Source organism: Myodes glareolus, chromosome 7 (genome assembly GCF_982192425.1).
Source record: "Myodes glareolus chromosome 7, mMyoGla1.1, whole genome shotgun sequence".
Classification (NCBI taxonomy): domain Eukaryota; kingdom Metazoa; phylum Chordata; class Mammalia; order Rodentia; family Cricetidae; genus Myodes; species Myodes glareolus.
Genome location: NC_142032.1, coordinates 66817816 through 66836018, shown reverse-complemented (window position 1 = coordinate 66836018; position 18203 = coordinate 66817816). Strand labels below are relative to the sequence as shown.

General features: G+C 46.3%; 1 protein-coding gene and 2 pseudogenes across 1 annotated transcript in view; 2 read left to right on the top strand and 1 right to left on the bottom strand.

Annotated features, from left to right (window-relative positions):
• Window positions 1–10536: 10536 nt before the first annotated feature.
• LOC148121455 (large ribosomal subunit protein P1 pseudogene) lies at window positions 10537–11013 on the top strand (annotated as a pseudogene).
• An 800-nt stretch (window positions 11014–11813) lies between these two features.
• On the top strand, window positions 11814–14769 carry LOC125413703 (nucleolin pseudogene; annotated as a pseudogene).
• A 1570-nt stretch (window positions 14770–16339) lies between these two features.
• Window positions 16340–18203, bottom strand: part of C7H10orf143 (chromosome 7 C10orf143 homolog) — a 36470-nt gene continuing 34606 nt past the window's right edge. Inside the window, exon 4 of the mRNA XM_087908317.1 lies at window positions 16340–16949. Coding sequence (XP_087764443.1) covers window positions 16920–16949 — 30 coding nt within the window. The 3' untranslated portion in view covers window positions 16340–16919. The remainder of the gene's footprint in view (window positions 16950–18203) is intronic.

Below are 18203 nucleotides of genomic sequence, written 5' to 3'. Positions count from 1 at the left end.
CCCTGACTCTGTCCCCTCCTCTGTATGCCATAGATAATAGAGATGGATCCCTACTCCTGGAAACCTTTGCCCTCCCCATGGGACTTTGGAGACCTCTAAAGAAAGCATGATGGGTGATCAGAGATGTCCTATTGCCTGGGAGTCTAGAGAGCCTCACTTGTAGATGTGGGTCTGGCAATGACAGGGACTCTCTTTGATACCATCTGTACCCTAACATGGAAGCCTAACTTTCTAGAATGTTCCAGTTTGGCCTCTTGCAGGCATCACCTCATCCCTGTGTCTGCACTTCAAAAGATCCAGTCCTACTTCACAGAGCTATAGAGGATTTTATTTCAGCACGGAGGGAGGAGACACGAGTAGGAGACACTGGGAATGAGAAACTGGTTTGCCTGGGAAGCTCTAATTGCTCACTTTTTAGCCTGTGAGGACCCAGGAGAGGGTCCTTGTCCTCCGACATGCTCCCTCTCATGGGTAAGCACAAGCGGGAAACGGAGTTGGACCAGGCAAGTCGGACTAAGTGCTATTTCCTCCTCAAGGGAGCATGTCATCACAAAGTTTGAAGCCTGTGGTTGCCATCCTCAGTCCTATTGGACTGAAATACTCTGTCCTAGGAGCCTGTAACTAAACAATTCAGAAAGGGCCCTGGAATTGTGCTATAGTACCTGCTAATCTCTGTGCAAAGACAGAACAGCTCCATTTCCCAGCCTGGCATAGAAAGCTAGGGGAAGGGGTTGAGCTATTTAGATCTTTCTAAGGGAAAGGCCACAGCAAGGTTCCTCTTACAGAAAAGCCTGGGAAGTGGGTCATTTGGGTTTCGGCATTCCTTCCTCCCTCCATAAGCGTCCGTTGGCTGGCCTCCATTCCACCGCATTCCATGTGATGGCCTGAATGAGAAAGGCCTCCATAGGCTTGTATGCTTGAATACTTGGTCTGCAGTTGGTGGAACTGTTTGGGAAGGATTAGGAGGTGTGGCCTTGTTGAAGGTGTGTCACTGGGGAGAGGCTTTGAGCTTTCAAAAGACTCCAGTGATTTTGATTTAGCTCTCACTGCCTCCTGTGCATGGATTGAGACATGAGTCCCCATGTGCTGCTCCAACTGCCTAGCATCATGACCTCACTCTGCCATCATGGATGCTAACCCTCTGGAACTGTAAGCCAAACACTTTCTTTTATGAGTTACTTTAGTCATAGTGTTTTAGCACAGCAATAGAAAAGTAACTATGACATCTGCCTGTCACTGGATGGCCAAGCACCTTACTCAGCAGACTAGAATAAAGTAAGCAGGGAGGTGATCCACAGGCCCACTTGAGAGGGGCAGCAATGACCATGGATGGGTATAGGGAGTTGTGTTGGCCTCCTTGGCAACCCTGGACATGAGCTAGCCTGAAAAGGGAAGATTTAGTCTTGCTGAGGCCCTCACTGCTGCCCTGTACCCCTGAGAACCTTGATGAGGTTACCATCATGGAATCATTGTCCTTCCACCCAAGACTCCCTGAGGTTAACTTTGTTTTTATAGAGGCCAGGCTGACTTCATGCCACAGATGAACTGCAAAGTGGCAAGCACCTCCCTTCTGACACTGTGGGTCTGAATCAGGCACCCCCTGCAAACATTATAGTTACCACCGATGTGCCCCCAAAAGAGAAGCCAGTGGTCCCTTAGGTAGGCCTGGGGAATAAGGCAGAAGGTGGCTCTGAGCTTAAGCCTCAGATCAGAATCAACGCTTAGTGGGGCAGCAGATGGAGCAGACACCAGGACATTTCAAGGTAGGGATTTCATTAGGCATGGTAGCAGACACCTTGCCTTCCAGCTCTTAGAGGGTAGAGTGCCGAGAGTTTGAGGCCAGCCTGGTCTATATAGCAGCTCGTAGGCCAGCCAGGGCTACACAGTAAGACACTGTCTCAAAAACAAAAAGGAAAAAATAATGAGGATTTTTGCCATTCTGTCTGTTTCGTGTTGATGAACAGCAGCAGAGAATCTGCTAACATCTTCATCTCTAGTACCTATGTTTCTCAAAATTTTGCCACCTTAACAGTAAGCTGTTCAAATTCTGCTGATTTTATTTGAATTTTACCCTAAGAAGTTTAACAACTTCTGATTTAACAAAACAAAAAAATTAAGAGCAACACAGGTTATCTCTCAATAGAATTCCGGTCACATGGACTACAGTGTATCTGTTCAATGTAATAAAACATGGTTCACAATAACTAACTACTTCTAAGGCACTAGTGGAAAAAATGCAGGACGTTGTTTATAATTTTAACAGGTAGTATGCATACATATGCACAAACAACCATGCACTCACTTCTACATGCAAAGATGTATATACATGTATGTATACAATCATGGACATATAACACACATGAAGCCATTATGCACACACTCAAAAATGAACACAAATACAAATAATGTATATAAAAGCAGACATATGCATATAAATGTGTGTGTACACACACATGCATGTACTCAGGTAGTACATGGGTACTCAGGTACCCATGCACACATCTGTAGGCTGAGTGTCACATATACAGTGGGGAGATGGGAGCTGTGTCTATCTGTGGGGGGGGGGGGGGATGGCTAGTGCCTTTTGGCTTCCAGGACTGGATTACAGTCTGTACTAAGGACAACCAGCTTGTAGATGGAAGATAATTTTGCAAATGTTAAGTGCTTTGGCACAATACAGACATCGTTAAATCACCCAGTTAAGAAAATGTGTTAGACAACAAAAACCCTGCTAATTTATTACATTCATGTTCCCAGAAGAGTTCATGGGCAGATCTATGCAGGTGAGTTCCTTCAGCCTACTTTTCTGGAAGGAACCATGCTCGAGATGTAGGGAAGTTTTCTAAAATACTCTTTACCCTTGACAGCCAGGTGCTGTTTGAACCCTGGAAGCAGTAGAAATCTCACCCTGTAGCTCTGTCTATCCATCCCTCACTCTGAGACCAGAGCTACTCAGAGTCACCTGCTGTCTTCTGCATGCCCCCAGCACTTCTGAAAACCCACTTGATGCCAACAAGAGCAGAAGAACAACTCCCGGAGGGGATGGGTGGCACGGCTTATGAATAAAAACGAACTGGTTATGGGCTTATGCTAAGGAGCCATTGATTTTTGTTATTGTTACATGTGATAACTATGTCAAATATCCTTATCTGTTGAAGACACATACTGAAGTCTAATGACTCTTTGCAATGAGCGCTTACAAATAAAGACGCATGGACAAAGGGGTTTACTGTGTGACTCACCCTGTCACACTACAGTTTCCGTGATGAGATTTTTAAATTTTTTCCCTTTTTTCCTTTTTTTTCTTTCCTAAATTTTGTTTTACTTTGGGGAGGTAAAGTACAGGGGCTGATGGCAGATGCAAAGGGACTGGGAAATGAATGGGATCAAGATACTAATGTAAAAGACATATAGAATAAATAAAAAGAAAGTTTAGAAAAAAAGAATGGATCAAAATAATAGTGTGGACTTGCCTTTACACAATCCAGGGGGAAATCTAGGAAAGAGAGGAACAGGCCAGCAGAAGGCTCACAAGAAGCTGCGCAAGGTGGTCACAGCTCATTTTCCTAGTTGCTCAACATATATTTTTTATTTTTGTTTGTTTGTTTATGTGGGGATGAAGGGTAATGGGAGTGGGTACATGTACGCGACAGTGTGCATGTGGAAGTCAGAGGCCAACTTGCAGGAGTTTCTTCCATTGTATGGGTCCTGAAATAAGACCCAGGTCCCCAGCCTTGCTGGCAAATGCCTTTACTTGCTAAGCCATTTTGCTGGCCCCTAGTTTTAAGTGTGTTTGGATTTTCAAAGCATCTGCTCACTGTGAGCTTTTTTTTTTAAAATAGTGATGGTTAGGAGTTGAAATTTTTAAAATAGATTATCGACATTTAGAATATACTGATAGTTTTAGAAACTCTAAGAAAATAGTTAAAATCTTAAGGCTAATTTAAATTAGAGGAATTATCAGACACAAAACATAGCAACTCCAAAACTCCTCCCCAAGGCCATCCACAAACAACCAAAACTGAGAACCTTCTAAACCCCCCACTACTAAGACTGGCATGCCTCCTGTTTGGCAGTGGGCACCCTACCACCTGTATGGCTTTGCTCTGAGGCTCCTCGGTGAGTGCTACACTAAGACAGGAATCAGAAAGTCTCTTCACACAGTCCTGTTGACCTAGGTACCCCTTCTTTCACCACAAATCCAGAGCATGCCTAGATCAAGAAAAGAATGAAATGTACCCACAGGGACTGGAGAGATGGCTCAGCAGTTAAGAGCACTGGCTGCTCTTCCAAAGGACCCAGGTTCAATTCCCAGCACCCACAAGGCAGCTCACAACTGTCTGCAGTGCCCGTCCCAGGGGAAATCCAATATCCTCATACAGAGTATATATAGGCAAGACACAAGTGTGCATTAAATAAATAAAAAACTCTTTAAAAAATAGAAAAAAAAGAAATGTACCCACAATCACATTCCCACACACCACGCCATGACCTGAGTCCGGCAGCCCACTGCAACTCCAAACCCAAACTTAATCCTAACATGACTTGGTCTTTCAGAAGTTTCCATGTCTCCACACATACGTCCTTGAGGTGTTCATAACTCTTCTTTGAAGAACAAGGGCATCTATTCAACCTAGGGTAGAGCTGGGTGGCTTTCTAATTTTGATCTTGGCAATCTGTGGCATTGAGAGAGGCAGGGAGAAGGAAAAGCGAATGGGAGCGATGGGTAGACAGGAGACATGGGGCAGCTGGGGCCAGCGGGAGAACAAGACACAGAGAGGGAAAACTCCAGCTTGGGACAGAGCTGACATCTGGCCTATGTGGCACCTTGAAGGAGGACATGACTGAGAAATCACCCCAGGGGCTACACCAGATGGGGGGGGGGGAGTAGAGAGGAGGCTGAGAGGGCAGGTAGGCCGTTCCAGATGGAAGGGCTGAGGTATTATGGGCTCAGAACCAGGACAACCACTACGGGAGGGTGACAAGACTGCCGCAAAGACTAGAAGAAGGATGCGGTGCTTTCCAGGGTTGGAAAGAATGTGAAAGCCCACAGTGACACCTCCATCTCTGATGCTGAGTGATCCCCACCATCTCCTCGCCTCCTCTTTCCTCCCTTTTACTTCTCCCTGCCAGGTAGATGGGCCAGGTCCTGAAGATGGAGCTCCGCCTAGGAAAAGGGAGGGGCTTCCCTGGGCTCAGCTGCATGCTGGGCTCCTGCTAAGTCTGGGCAAGGCCTTGCTCAGGGCTGCAAATTGTACCCAGCTGCAGAGTCACAAATGCAGGGAAGTGATTTCTTTGGCTCCTAAAATCCAATTTGGCTGTGAATGGAAGGCCACATCCTTGCTGCCAGACAGAACACAGGGTCCTAAAGCAGCGAGCCCGGTCAAATCCAGCCCTTCCTCCAACCACTGGCTGCCTCAAAAAAATCACAAGTGCTTCTGGAGGTGTGTCTTGGCTTCCAGGGAAGGGTTCTCCCTGCAATGGTCGAGGCCAATGCTGCCAACAGAAATGCCTTAGCAGTTGCTAGTAAGAGGGTCCAGTGGGGAAAGCGCTGACTGCGGAATCCGCATGACCTGAGTTCAATCCCCAGATCCCTTGTATGTGGGAGGAGAGAACCAACTCACAAAGTTGTTCTCTGACCTCGGCACACTTGCTGTGCCACACACACATCTATGCACAGACATATCACACACACACACACACACACACACACACACACACTTTTTAAAAGAAAGAAAAAATGCCTTAGTGCTACGCTCCAGCAGAGTAAGGTGTTCTGTGTCCCAGAAGCGTTTGCTTTTCGAACAGCTCATTCAAAGCAGATTTCAAAACACAAATGCAGTCAAGAGGGCATCAGGTGGCCACAGCATGACCAGTCACACAACGGGATATGTGGCTCAGAAACCACATCTAGGCCTACTCCCCTAGGCACGAATCCAGTGCAAATGCTGTACTGGGGTAGAGCTGCACCCATCCCCAATCCTAGCCTTTTCCCACTGAGGCAGCCAAGTGTTTAGACACAGAGAACCACAGACTAGATTCTGATAGCGCACTTCCTAGCTTCTGACCACACTCTCTCTGTGGCAGAACCGGTCACAAGGGAAGGTCCTGGGGTGTGCTGGAGATGTCTCTTCTTCCCTCAGGCCTGGCACCCTTGGATTTCCTGCCACTGCCACAAAGCTCACCTCGGAGGCTACACCCCTGGGGACCTGCTTGGGAAGCACCAGCCGCAGGTCGTCACACAGAAGGCAGTCATCGGTGGATCTCATTGCAATTCATTTTAATTACGTGTGACATAAAAAGACCACCTACAGACGAGACGATGCCGCCGTAAGAGTCCCAAGGTTGCTGTGGGGAGTACTTCATAACTGAAGTGTGTTCTCCCCAAGGAGTTAAACCACCATTTGATTTAATTTTTAATTTTTACATTTTAATCAAAAATAGATCAAATGGTGGTGGTCTCTCCAGGGAAGTATACTTCAGATAAGAAACCGGCCACGCTCCTCTTAAATATGTAAAGCTGCCATCTCCCCGCGAGTCACGAGGGTGGTGACGCCTCCGCCAGCCAGCCCCCACTGCAACTGGGCTTCCAGTTTCCGAAGAGGGACACCCTTACACCCTGGGCTGCACCGGCTGCAGTCCCTCCCCTGTCACACAGACCAATGCAGCTCTGCAGGGCAGCCTACCTGGGAAATGGCTGCTACGTGACCCAAGCAGGATGCCTTACCCTACCAGCCAGGGGGATGTCTGAATCTCCCTATCAGGTGTGGGGGGTGAGGAACCTGCAGACAGGCACTTTGTGACATTGTATGTTGTAATAACCATCACAAGGAAAGGCATGCACGTTTTATCCAGGCGCCTGCATAGAACCGATGTCTTCAGTCCACCATGTCACCTGGCTGTCACACCACGCCTCTGAGGTTTACCTAATCTCTTTCTAATGCTCATATGGATCCTAGGAGCTGCCACCCGTACTATACATGTGCTCTTAGAGGGCAAAGCGTGCATCCTGCAGCTTCTTGGGACTTCCTGCTATCACCGTGAAGTGGGACTAGCGGAACCCCCATGGCACTGTGGTGAGGAGGAAATGAGTTCACGGAGGGAAGATTGTGCAAGCACTGGCTTCAGGTGACAAGTGTTAGCATGTGCCCTTTAGTTCACGTTGCCGCTAAGAATGAGGTGGGGGCACATGCTTTTAATTCTAGCACTTGAGAGGCAAAGGCAGGTAGGTCTCTGTGAGGCCAGCCTGGTCTACAGAGTGAGTTCCAGGACAGCCAGGGCTGCACATAGAAATCCTGTCTCAAAAAGAAAAGACATGAAAGAAAGAAAGAAAGAAAGAAAGAAAGAAAGAAAGAAAGAAAGAAAGAAAGAAAGAAAGAAAGAAAGGAGGGAGGGAGGGAAGGAGGGAGAGGGGGGGAAGGGAAGGAAAGGAAAGAGAAAAGCGGCCCATGCCCTCACTCTCTCTTGGTGTCTGAGTGGAGCACTGGAGGGTCTATGGGGAAGGCTGAGTGCTTGACGGGAAGGCACTGGACCCTGGCATGGGGCTGAGGAAGATAAGTTCTGCCCAGCCCTGAGACAAGCTTTCTTATATAACATGTTCCAGCCAAGGATGACGTATCCCCCACCTGTAGTCAGTACCTCAACTCAATCCCAGGAAAAGCACATGGCACTTCACAGAGAACAGGTGTGCTTCCTTTCTGCAGGCCAGAGCCAGCAGAGTGGCTCTGTCCAAGCTGCCCAAAGACAAATGACAGACTCAGTCTGTCAGTCGGCCTCTTGTTCTAGTTGTCTGTCTTCAGCTTGTCTCGGCATTTCCTGACTCCCCCTGCTGGCAGGGTAGGTAAATGGCATGGAAGCAGGTGTTGCTTCCCCCCAGATCCAGCATCCTTGGGCACTTGCCTGGACACCTACCCTCTTCCCAGGTGTGTGATGCAGCAATTTACTGCCCAGAGGCACGAGGCTCCACACCAAAACATTAGAACTTCCTCATCTTTCATAATGTGAGCTGTACAGCAACACCACCCCACGGCCTGCCCTAGCCCTTGGCAGCTGTCATTCTACACCCTGGCTCTCCACTCAATCCTTTTAGATTCTACATCTGCCCAAGAGCATACAGCTTTCCCCTGTGAGTGGCTTCCTTTGCTTAGCATAATGTTACACAGGTTCCCCCTACATTGTTGAAAGGGCAGGACAAACTTCAACACAGAGGACAAATTACAGAAGGTAGAAAGGCTGACCTTGCCAACAAGTGAAATCAAGAAAACTGGGTGTGCCCATGTAAAAGAAGACACTGGACCATTACCATACTGTTAAAAAGAGAGACAGAAACACAAAGACAGAGAGACAGAGAGAGAAAATTGAGATGAACTGTGGGCATAAACGAGGGACCCTAACCTCTCTCTGCACAAAAATGAAAACAGGACTCAGGCCATTGCTCTTGGCAATGACACCAGAGGCATCAAATCCCAAAGCACTGTAACGTGATTAATAAAAACCCAGAGACTGGTTTATTAGGGTTCAACCTAAAGTTCAGGAAAGCAAAACAGCCAATCCCCGGCTCTTACCTCAGTGCAAAATGGCCATCCTGCCTCCAGGAATCCTCGGAATGAGACTGTGTGTGAGAGCTGTCTCCTCCCGTCTTACATTCTTCTCTAGTGCTGGGATTAAAGGCATGAACCACGACTGCCCAGTTTCTATGGCAAACTAGTGTGGCTACTGGGATTAAAGGTGTATGTCACTACTGATGGTCTGTAAGGCTGACCAGTAGGTTGTTCTACTCTCTGAACTTGAATGGGGTTTGTGAGCAGTGTGTTACAAACTGCTTAATGGTATGACAAAGACCTGCTGCATCCCTGGAACTGGGGAGGTGCGCATGGCTGCAGAGGCGGTGCACAGACCTCCGCCATGTTGGACTGGGCAGAGTCAAAAGGCAAAGCAGCCTTGGTCGTAGCCACACTTGCTTAACATTTAAAAGAAAAGCGCTCCTGGTCAGAAAATAATTATAGATGTGCATGCAATAAGGAGAAATCCAGATGGAAAAGACCTCGAAATGGGTCACAGTGTTGGATAAATATATGTAGACTTGGGAGAAAGAAGAAAAAGAATATAGAGAGGTATAAAAGGGAGCAAATGGTTTTTTAAAAAATAAAACAAAGTCTTTAAAGAGACAGAGTAAACTTGTAGAAAAAGTAATAGAGTATTAAAAATAAGCCACGTAAAGATGGAAATACACAGAGAGTCTGGATTATGTATATTATTGCTTTTTCTTTAAATTTTTTTGACTGTGAATGAGCTAAGTAAGTACAGAGAGACATTTCATTGTATGGGCTGCTAAGCTAAACCAGAATATATCTTTGAAAGGCATTTTGACTTCAGAATTTGGGTCTAAGGATTTGTTGCTTTGGAAAAGAGGTTCTTCTTTTGTTTCCACAGAAGATGAGAACCTGTGGATTTCCTCCAGACTAATGTAGTTTAATGGACCAAGACCCCTTCAACACTCCTAAATTACTTTGCCTAACAAAAAGCAGGAAGCAGTTTGGAGAGAACTAAGGCCTAATTCCCCAAATATTGTTTATAAATGTTTCTTTACATTTAAAGGGAGATATGCTGTAGAGATTTGCATTGGTATAGAATTCGGTTTATTGATACAAATTAAAGGTCAATTTTATTATTTGCATATTTCTGCTCTTGATTAATGTATTGTATTTGTGCAGCTCATTTAAAAATGTAATGTATAATTAAGAAATATCGGTTAATAGATAACCATCTATAATAGTCAAACTTCTAGTTATGTTAGTTAGGTTTTCTAGATATATAGAAATATATTTCAGTTAGATAGGTATTCTTCAAATCTTTCATAGACCTTCAGAATATGGCATTTAAAATGTTTTAATGACTTAGGACTTTTCATGGCAATGAGACACATCTGTTCTTGGTCACACCAATCTACTTCAAGAGGATGATGGGCATCGAAGAGACTCCTCATTGAGTTTGTTAGCCATTTGGGCAAGAAACTGCTCTTGCCTGAACTGTTTGACTGGACTTGCAGGACCCACAGAAAAATGACTGCTAAAGCTGCCTTAAGAAGGCGAGACAGTCCTTTGGGATTCCTGCTTCATGAGTCTTCCAGACATTCTGCAGGACACAGAAGAAAATGACTGACAAACTGCCAATATAGGTAGAACTGTCTTTGATGGACAAGTCTGCCGGATACTATGGGCCAGCAGGCTGAATATGGGTGCCCGTGATATGGAAGAACTTTGGGTGACTGTCCAGGCAGCGAGATGTCTCTGTCAATTCTAGAGTTTAGAAAATTGCTTATAATGTACTTCCTGTTAACTTCGGTAATATTATATCCTTCTGGGGTCTTTGATGGAGTTGAAGAATAGATAGTTATAATTAAAGTTTTCCTTAGTTTTGATAAAGATAAAGTAGATATAAATGTTGTAACTGTAATTCTTGCTTGATACCTGTTTTGTTATATGTAATTTTACTGTGTTAAAGTTAAGACCTTGCTTTTCCTCTGCTGCCGCCAAGGTGCTCAGTCCTTCCAAGGAAGCTAAGGCCACATTGGGGTGAGGCCCTCACTTCATCCAGTGACTAGCACCGTGCCGGCAGTCCGCAACATGGCCTCCTTCTCTGAGCTCGCCTGCATCTACTCCGCCCTCATCCTCCACGACGACGAGGTGACGGTCACGAAGGATAAGATCAATGCCCTTATTAAAGCAGCTGGTGTCAATGTTGAACCTTTCTGGCCTGGCTTGTTTGCAAAGGCCCTGGCCAATGTCAACATTGGGAGCCTCATCTGCAATGTAGGGGCTGGTGGGCCTGCTCCAGCAGCCGGAGCCCCACCAGCAGGTGGTCCTGCCCCCTCCACTGCTGCTGCCCCAGCTGAGGAGAAGGAAGTGGAAGCAAAGAAGGAAGAATCCGAGGAGTCTGATGACGACATGGGCTTTGGTCTTTTTGACTAGGCATTTTGCTACCATGGCTAATAAAAAGATAAACCTGTAAAAAAATAAATAAATAAAGTTAAGACCTTTCTTTTTATTTAAACAGAAAAGGGGAAATGGTGTGGGAAGTCCTTCTGTATATGTGTTGCTTTCATTGGTTAATGAATAAAAAAGCTGTTTTCAGCCAATGGCTTAACAGAATATATATATATATATATATATATATATATATATATAGAGAGAGAGAGAGAGAGAGAGAGAGAGAGAGAGTAGGCAGAGTCAAGGAGATGCTATGGAGCCACCAGAGGAGAAAGATATGAGCTGCCAGCCAGAACCTTGCTGGTAGGCCACGAGTCTCATGGTAAAATATAAAATAATAGAAATAGGTTAATTTAAGAAATAAGAGTGAGCTAGAAATATGCATAAGCTATTGGCCAAACAATATTACAAATAATATAGTTTCTGTGAGGTTATTTTGGAAGTATGGGCAGCTAGGGAAGAGCAAACAGGCCTCCTACTACACAGAGTTCTCCTCTGACCTCCACACACATGCCATGCCACGTATGCACACATGAGCGATCATGCACATGCATGGACACACACAGATTAAAAGAATTAAATAGCTATTTCCCCAGATTTCTTTAAATCCCATGGGCCATCAGCGGTCATCATTAATTTAGGGGGACTGGAAATGACGTTCCTAATCCTTAAAGTTTTTCTATTAACTCAAATTACTTATGAAAGGATTTGCCAAGAATATTGGGAAATTCAAGAAATTCGCAGCATCATCAACTCAAGTTTTTGAAAATGATCATGCTAGAGCTGGGGAGATGGCTCAGTGTGCTAAGGGGTTGTGGAGCAAGCATGAGGACCCGGATTCCCATCTCCAGCCTCCATGTGAAAGCTGGGAATGGCAGCACATGTCTGTAACCTAAGTGTGTGGGGAGTAAAGATCCCAGGGGTCTCGGGCCAGCCAGTCTAGCTAATACAGCAAGCTCCAGGTTCAGTGACCTCCTGAGGAATGGTAGCTGAGCTTGACCCCCGAGTTATCACACACAAGCAGGCACACACACATACACACATGCAAGCAGGCACACACGCATACACACATGCAAGCAGGCACACACGCATACACATAAAGGACGTGGAAACAACAGTATTTTAGAAGGTGAAGCAGCTTGAACCGTGTTAACATGCCCTTCTCTGCGAAGGACTTAACATGCTTGAACTTTCTGGTGTGAGTGGCTTTGAAATGGTTGGTTTAGACATTATCTTTAAAATGTTTAAAGATTTGTGTACTTTGGTATTTTTATCCTAATGCAAAACCTAATAGTGACAGATTAAAGGGACAAAAAAAAAAAAGCTTATCTAATGACACACACAGAAAAGCCCAGTGTTTCCTGAGTGGAAGGAAATGCCTTTTTCCTCTTCTTGACAGGGAAACAATGAGGAAGCACTGGGAAGAGATAATCCCATTTCACGCTCTTCATGGGATGCCTGGAAACCCAGTTTAGTGCAATCTGTGTAGGTCCCGCCTGTGGGCTAATGGGTTGTGCTTAGTACCTGCAGTGCTGACAGGTGGTCTGGTGGGGAGAGCGAGCTGTGGGTGTGGACAGCCGACCTGGCCACCCCCAGCAGGCTGCATGGCCCATCTCCAGGGACATCCAGGGCTGGAGAAGGATCTGCACACCTCTCTGCACACCATAGGCATCAGGACACCCCTGAGGCTGCCCAGGACAGGGCTGGCCAAGGGAGGCCTGCTGTACACGGAACCTTCTGCTGACTTTTAAGGTGACGTTGGCCTCTTTTGCCTTCGACGATAGCTGTAGCTGACATTCAGTGGTATGTGCTCCAGCGTCTTTAGTGTCCCCAGCCGAGCTTGCCATAGGAGTTGCTTGAGTTTCCCTAAGCTCTTCTGTGCTGCTTTTTGGCCACACAGGCTGTAGTCATAACCCTGTCATCATGACGAAACTCACAAGGGCTGGTTAAAAAGAAAAAAATTGAGGTAACTCCAAGTACAGAGGAGATGATGGAGATGATGGCAGTGGCGAATAGGCTGTCTCCCCTCAGAAGCAAAGGCAGGAAGGCTGCCACAGCCCCAACAAAGCTAGTAGTTTCACAAACAAAAAAGGTTACAATTGCCACACAAGCAAAAGCATCAGTAGCAACCTTTATTTTTTTTAAAAAAAAAAAAAAAGGAAAGCTGTCACTCCAGCCAAGGTGGCTAAGAACTGTAAGGGCGACAAATAGGACGAGGGTAAGGCTGGTGAAGATGACGACAGTGAGACGATGGTGACAAAGAGGGTTCATTTGAGCGGCCAGTTGTGAAAGCAGTGAGACCAGAGGAAGCAGCAGAGGACGGAGGATGCGGGTGAGGATGGTGAGGAGACAGGGGATTCTGAAGAAGATGCTATGGCGATCACACTGGCCAAAGGGGAGAGAGCTCCTGCGAAAGCCAAGAGTGTGACCAGGAGGAGGATGAAGAAGATGAGGATGAAGAGGAGGAGGAAGACAGGAGCCTATGAAGGCAGCAACTGGAAAACAGAAAAGAAAAGGAAATGACCAAACAGAAAGAAGCTCCTGACGTCAAGAAGCAGAAAGTGGGAGGCTGGGAAGCGCACCTTTCAACCTGTTCGCTGAAACCTTAAGCCCAGCAAACCTGCAGCTGAATGAAAAGCTGCCACCGGTGGACTTTTTGCTAAAACTGACCTTGCTGTTGTGGATGCCAGAACTGGTACAAACAGGAAATTCAGTTACATGGATTTTAAGTCTGCTAAAGACTGAGAAAAGGCCTTGGCGTTCACTGGTTTAAAAAAAAAAAAATGTTTGGCGGTAAAATTAAACCAGAAAAAAAAAAAAGAGACACTAAGAAAGCTCGAGCTGCATGAACACTTTTAGTCAAAAATCCATCTTTCAACATCACGGAGGATGAAGTGTTGGAAGACGCCATGGAGATCAGATTGGTCGGCAAGGGTGGGACAAGTAAAGAGATCACTCACAAGTTCAAGGCAGAAGCTGATGCAGAGAACCTGAATCAAAGCAGTGGGCAGAGGCTGATGGGTGATCGGTTTCTACTACCCTGGAGAGAGGGCAAAGGCTAGAGAGAGCTTGAAAGAAAAGCACTTGGAGTGAAAACAGAACTTTGGATGGAACTTCCCTACGGCGCGACAGAACCACTCTAGGAAGTGCTTGAGAAAGCAGCCTTTACCAGTGTGCCCCAGAATCCAGACGGCATATCTAAAGAGCATGCGTTTATAGAATTTGCTTCATCTGAAGATGCTAAAGCTTTAAACTCCTGAAGAGAACGGAGACTGACAGCAGAACAATCAGACTGGAATCACAAGGATCCCAAGTCAACCATCCAAAACTCCGTGAAAGGTCTGTTGGGTAAAACCACTGAAGAGATCTTAAGAGAATCGTTCGAGGGCTCTATTAGTGCAAGGATAGCCACTGGTCAGAGGACCGGGTCTCCCAAAGGGTTTGGCTTTTTAGACTTCAACAGTGAAGAAGATACCAAAATTGCCAAGGAAGCCATAGGAGATAGTGAAATTGATGGAAACAAAGTACCTTGTAGTGGGCCAAGCCTACCGGTAAAGGTGGCTTTAGTGGGAGAAAGGGGTGGATTTGGTGGCAGAGGCCAGGGAGGCTTTGGAGGTAGAGGAGGCTTCTGAGTTGCCAGAGGAGGACCAGAGATGTCAAGCCACAAGCACAGAGAACAAAGTTTGAAACATTTCTTCCATTCCTGCCTTTCCTTCTTCATTTGAAAGATTTCCTGAGGCCATTTCAAGACAATAAGTACACAGATAACCACGTCATCTAACATCATCTATGTTGATAACATCTCAAGAGAGACATCCTGCTGACTTTGACTAGATATTCATATAAACTTGTTTGTTTTTATGTTTTTTGAGACAGGGTTTTTCTGTGTAGCCCTGGCTGTCCTGGGTGTCCTACTTGTTCTATATACAGACCAGGCTGGCCTCAAACTAAGAGATTCACCTTCCTCTGCCATCCAAGTGCTGGAATTAAAGGCATGCACCACCACCACATGGCTGAGTCATTTAACTTTTTAAAGAAGAGAGATAGAGCTAACCACTATACATTTTGAATGTATAGTTTCATCCCATGTACAAAATTATCTTCTTCCTATGCACACACACAATCTGATAATATGAAGAACACTTAACAGGTAGCATTTTGTTAGAACCAAAGAGAGCTGCTTCAGACCACTGACAGCAATCGCCCATGGGTGGGCTTGTTATCCCATTCTTCTACGATGAACAAGTATGGTTTTTATAACCATACAAAGGCCATTTAAAATAAGATGTTACCCAAATGCTCCCTGTCGCTACACCTTCCAAGCTCTGTGGTGTACAGGGGAGAAGCTGGGTCCAAGGATCAGCAGTCAAAGTCATGAAGAGGGAGGACTATAGAGCTGAGCAAGGGGGCTCAAGGTAGGAACTCCTCTGTAAGCGGCAGGGTTAGCCGGAAGATCCATAGCCAAGTTATACTCCTCTCCCGAGGGCGTCACAGGCACAGGCAGATTCCTCCTGGAACAAGAAGCTGTCAGTGGGGGAAGCGTCAAGACAGACTTCGGAGCGTCCCACGTGCTTAAAGGCAAGACGCCAAGAAAGCAAGCGTGCCGCCCAGTTCCATCACCACGGTGTTCGTGCTCTGAACAGGCTGAGAATTCCAGGCAGCTGAGATAAAACCACTGGCTCCACAAGCTGGCCAGCCTCACCTCACCCCCAGCTCTCTTCCCTTCTTCTCTGGCCTTGGCTTTCTCAGCAGAAAAGGTCTGCTCTGGACCAGGACCAGCCGTGCGGCAGGGGCAAGGGCTGTCACGGGAGACTGACCCCTCAGGCCCTCTCAGTGCATTCTCTTAGACGCTGATGGAAAATCCCGTGTGCCACCACCATCCAACACAGATGAGGAGAGAGAGGCTCAAAGAATTTCGTAAGCTGGAGAGATGGCTCTGTGGGGAAAGGTGCTTGCTGCCAAGCCTGACCTGAGTTTGAGCTCCAGGTCCCACACGAGAGGAGAAAACTGGCTCCTGCACTGACTTCCACATATACTCTGGACACACATGACACACACAACACACACACCACCATACATACACATACCACATGACCACATGCCAAGGTTAGCATGGACTGGGCTCTTCCATGTGTTCCTGGCAAAGGAGCACAAGCCCCATAAAGAACATAATGGACACATGGCAGAAGGGCTGGGGCCCGCCTCCAGCTTCCAGTTAAAGAAGGGGAAATCGGCTTTCTACCCCAGTCATTTCTTTAGTACCCAGCGAACAGGACGGCTCACGGAGCATCCTGATCCAGGGGAAACAAGGCTAGTGTCCAGAGTTACAAAACACACTGAAACCCAACAGCTGTCCACAATCCCATTTTAATATCAATGGGGTTCTGTCCCTCATAACTAAAGTTGGAGAATTACACAGCTTGATGGGATATTAACAATTAGTAAAATTCACTTCAAGATTATAGAACATTTTAAATATAAAAATAAGTTTTTTTAATTAAAAAGAGTATGTGAACAGCCCCGGTTATGTCCAGAACAACCCCAAAGTCCAAAGGCAGGGAGTTATGAGGCTCCAAAACCCCTGGGCATCTTGATACGGAATTGGTTGACTTCTAGATGATTTCCTCTTCAGTCAAACACATTATAAAAGAGGCTGCAATGAGCCACCACACTCTGGCTTTCTGCAGAGGGAATGGGGTTGCCTGAGAGGCAAACAACCCCTGTAGGAAGCCCTGGCTGTCATCTGAACAGGTGGACACCCAGGTCAGCTGGAAGGGATTTGCACTGGCCATCAGATGGGCACCCAGGTTAGCTGGAAGGGATTTGCACTGACTGTCAGGTGGACACGCAGGTCAGCTGGAAGGGATCTCACTGGCTGTCACATGGGGGATCAAACCCAACTGGAATCTTCCTTCTTCCCGTTTGCATCTTCTAATGATTCACGGTATGGTTAAAATGGCCCTGCAATGGTGAGAAAACACACTGTGAGTGTCGATTCACCCTGTACTCACCCTGTACTCATTAACTGACTTCAGCTACATATTCACCAACACAGAGGACACCATTTATAACTGGGCTAAGATGGGTGAGACGGCACACGCCTGCCAGCACATGTAAAGCTAGACAGGCACAGTGACAGCCTGGGTTTCAGAGTGAGACCCTGTCTCAAAAATAAGATAATAAAAATTGCTATATTAATAGGAGATGGGGAGAGGGGGAGAGAGGGAGAGACACATACACACTAGGTTAGCTCTTGTGTATCACCTCTCAAGCACTGGGAATACAGGGAGGGACACCGGTCCTGGTTTGTACTTGTCATGACTTCTAAGGCACAACTTACAGATATATTAACAGGTATTGCACTGTAACTAAGGTAAAATATTCCTAATGCTGCCTAGCCATAGAATATGCTTAACAAATGTTACATCCTTTACTTGGAGAAAAAGGATGAAATATCATTCAATTACTCATAAAATTTTAAAATGCGCTGTCAAAATACTAAATCGGGATTCAAAACCACAACAGTGTGGCTTGATCCTCATGTGGACATCTGGAAGTAGCCCAGGATCACAACGGTCCCTATCACACGCCCTCCTGGACAGGCCTCTTTCCACATCCCCACAGAAGTAGATGGGAGAATGAGACGGTTGAGGATGACAGTGGCCAGACTGCTGTGCAGCAAGAGGTCCCCTCAACATCCAAGAGTCTCTGTCACACTTGGCTCTGGGCACTGACACACAGCAGTGTGCTTTCTGGCCACAGGCTAAGGAGGGGTGGGCATCCCTCCCTGTAAGGTCCACACCAAGACACTAATGGTTCCCTGAGGGGCTGAGATTCCAGAAGGTTGGGTGGTAAGAAAATGAGGGGATGACATCCTCCAGAAAGCAAGCACTGCCAATAGGAAAGATTCAGACATTGCTTGCAGAAGACCGGGAGGTGGCCATGGACCCATTTTATACCAATGGCTCATGGCTCACCCGGGCCATGAGAACAAAGTGCTATGAAAGTAAGGGCAGCACATGTGTCTACCATAGGATGCAGAAGGCATCCCAGGCAATGAGAACAATGTTCAAGTCAGAATGTTCTAGAACCAGGAACAACAGGAGTCTGGTGTGTATGTGGCACAAAGGCAGTATTGGATGATCTGTCTAGAAGGTCAAGCTCATTGAGGTCATGAGGACACTATAAATCACGATGGGGAAAGGTGGAGAGTTC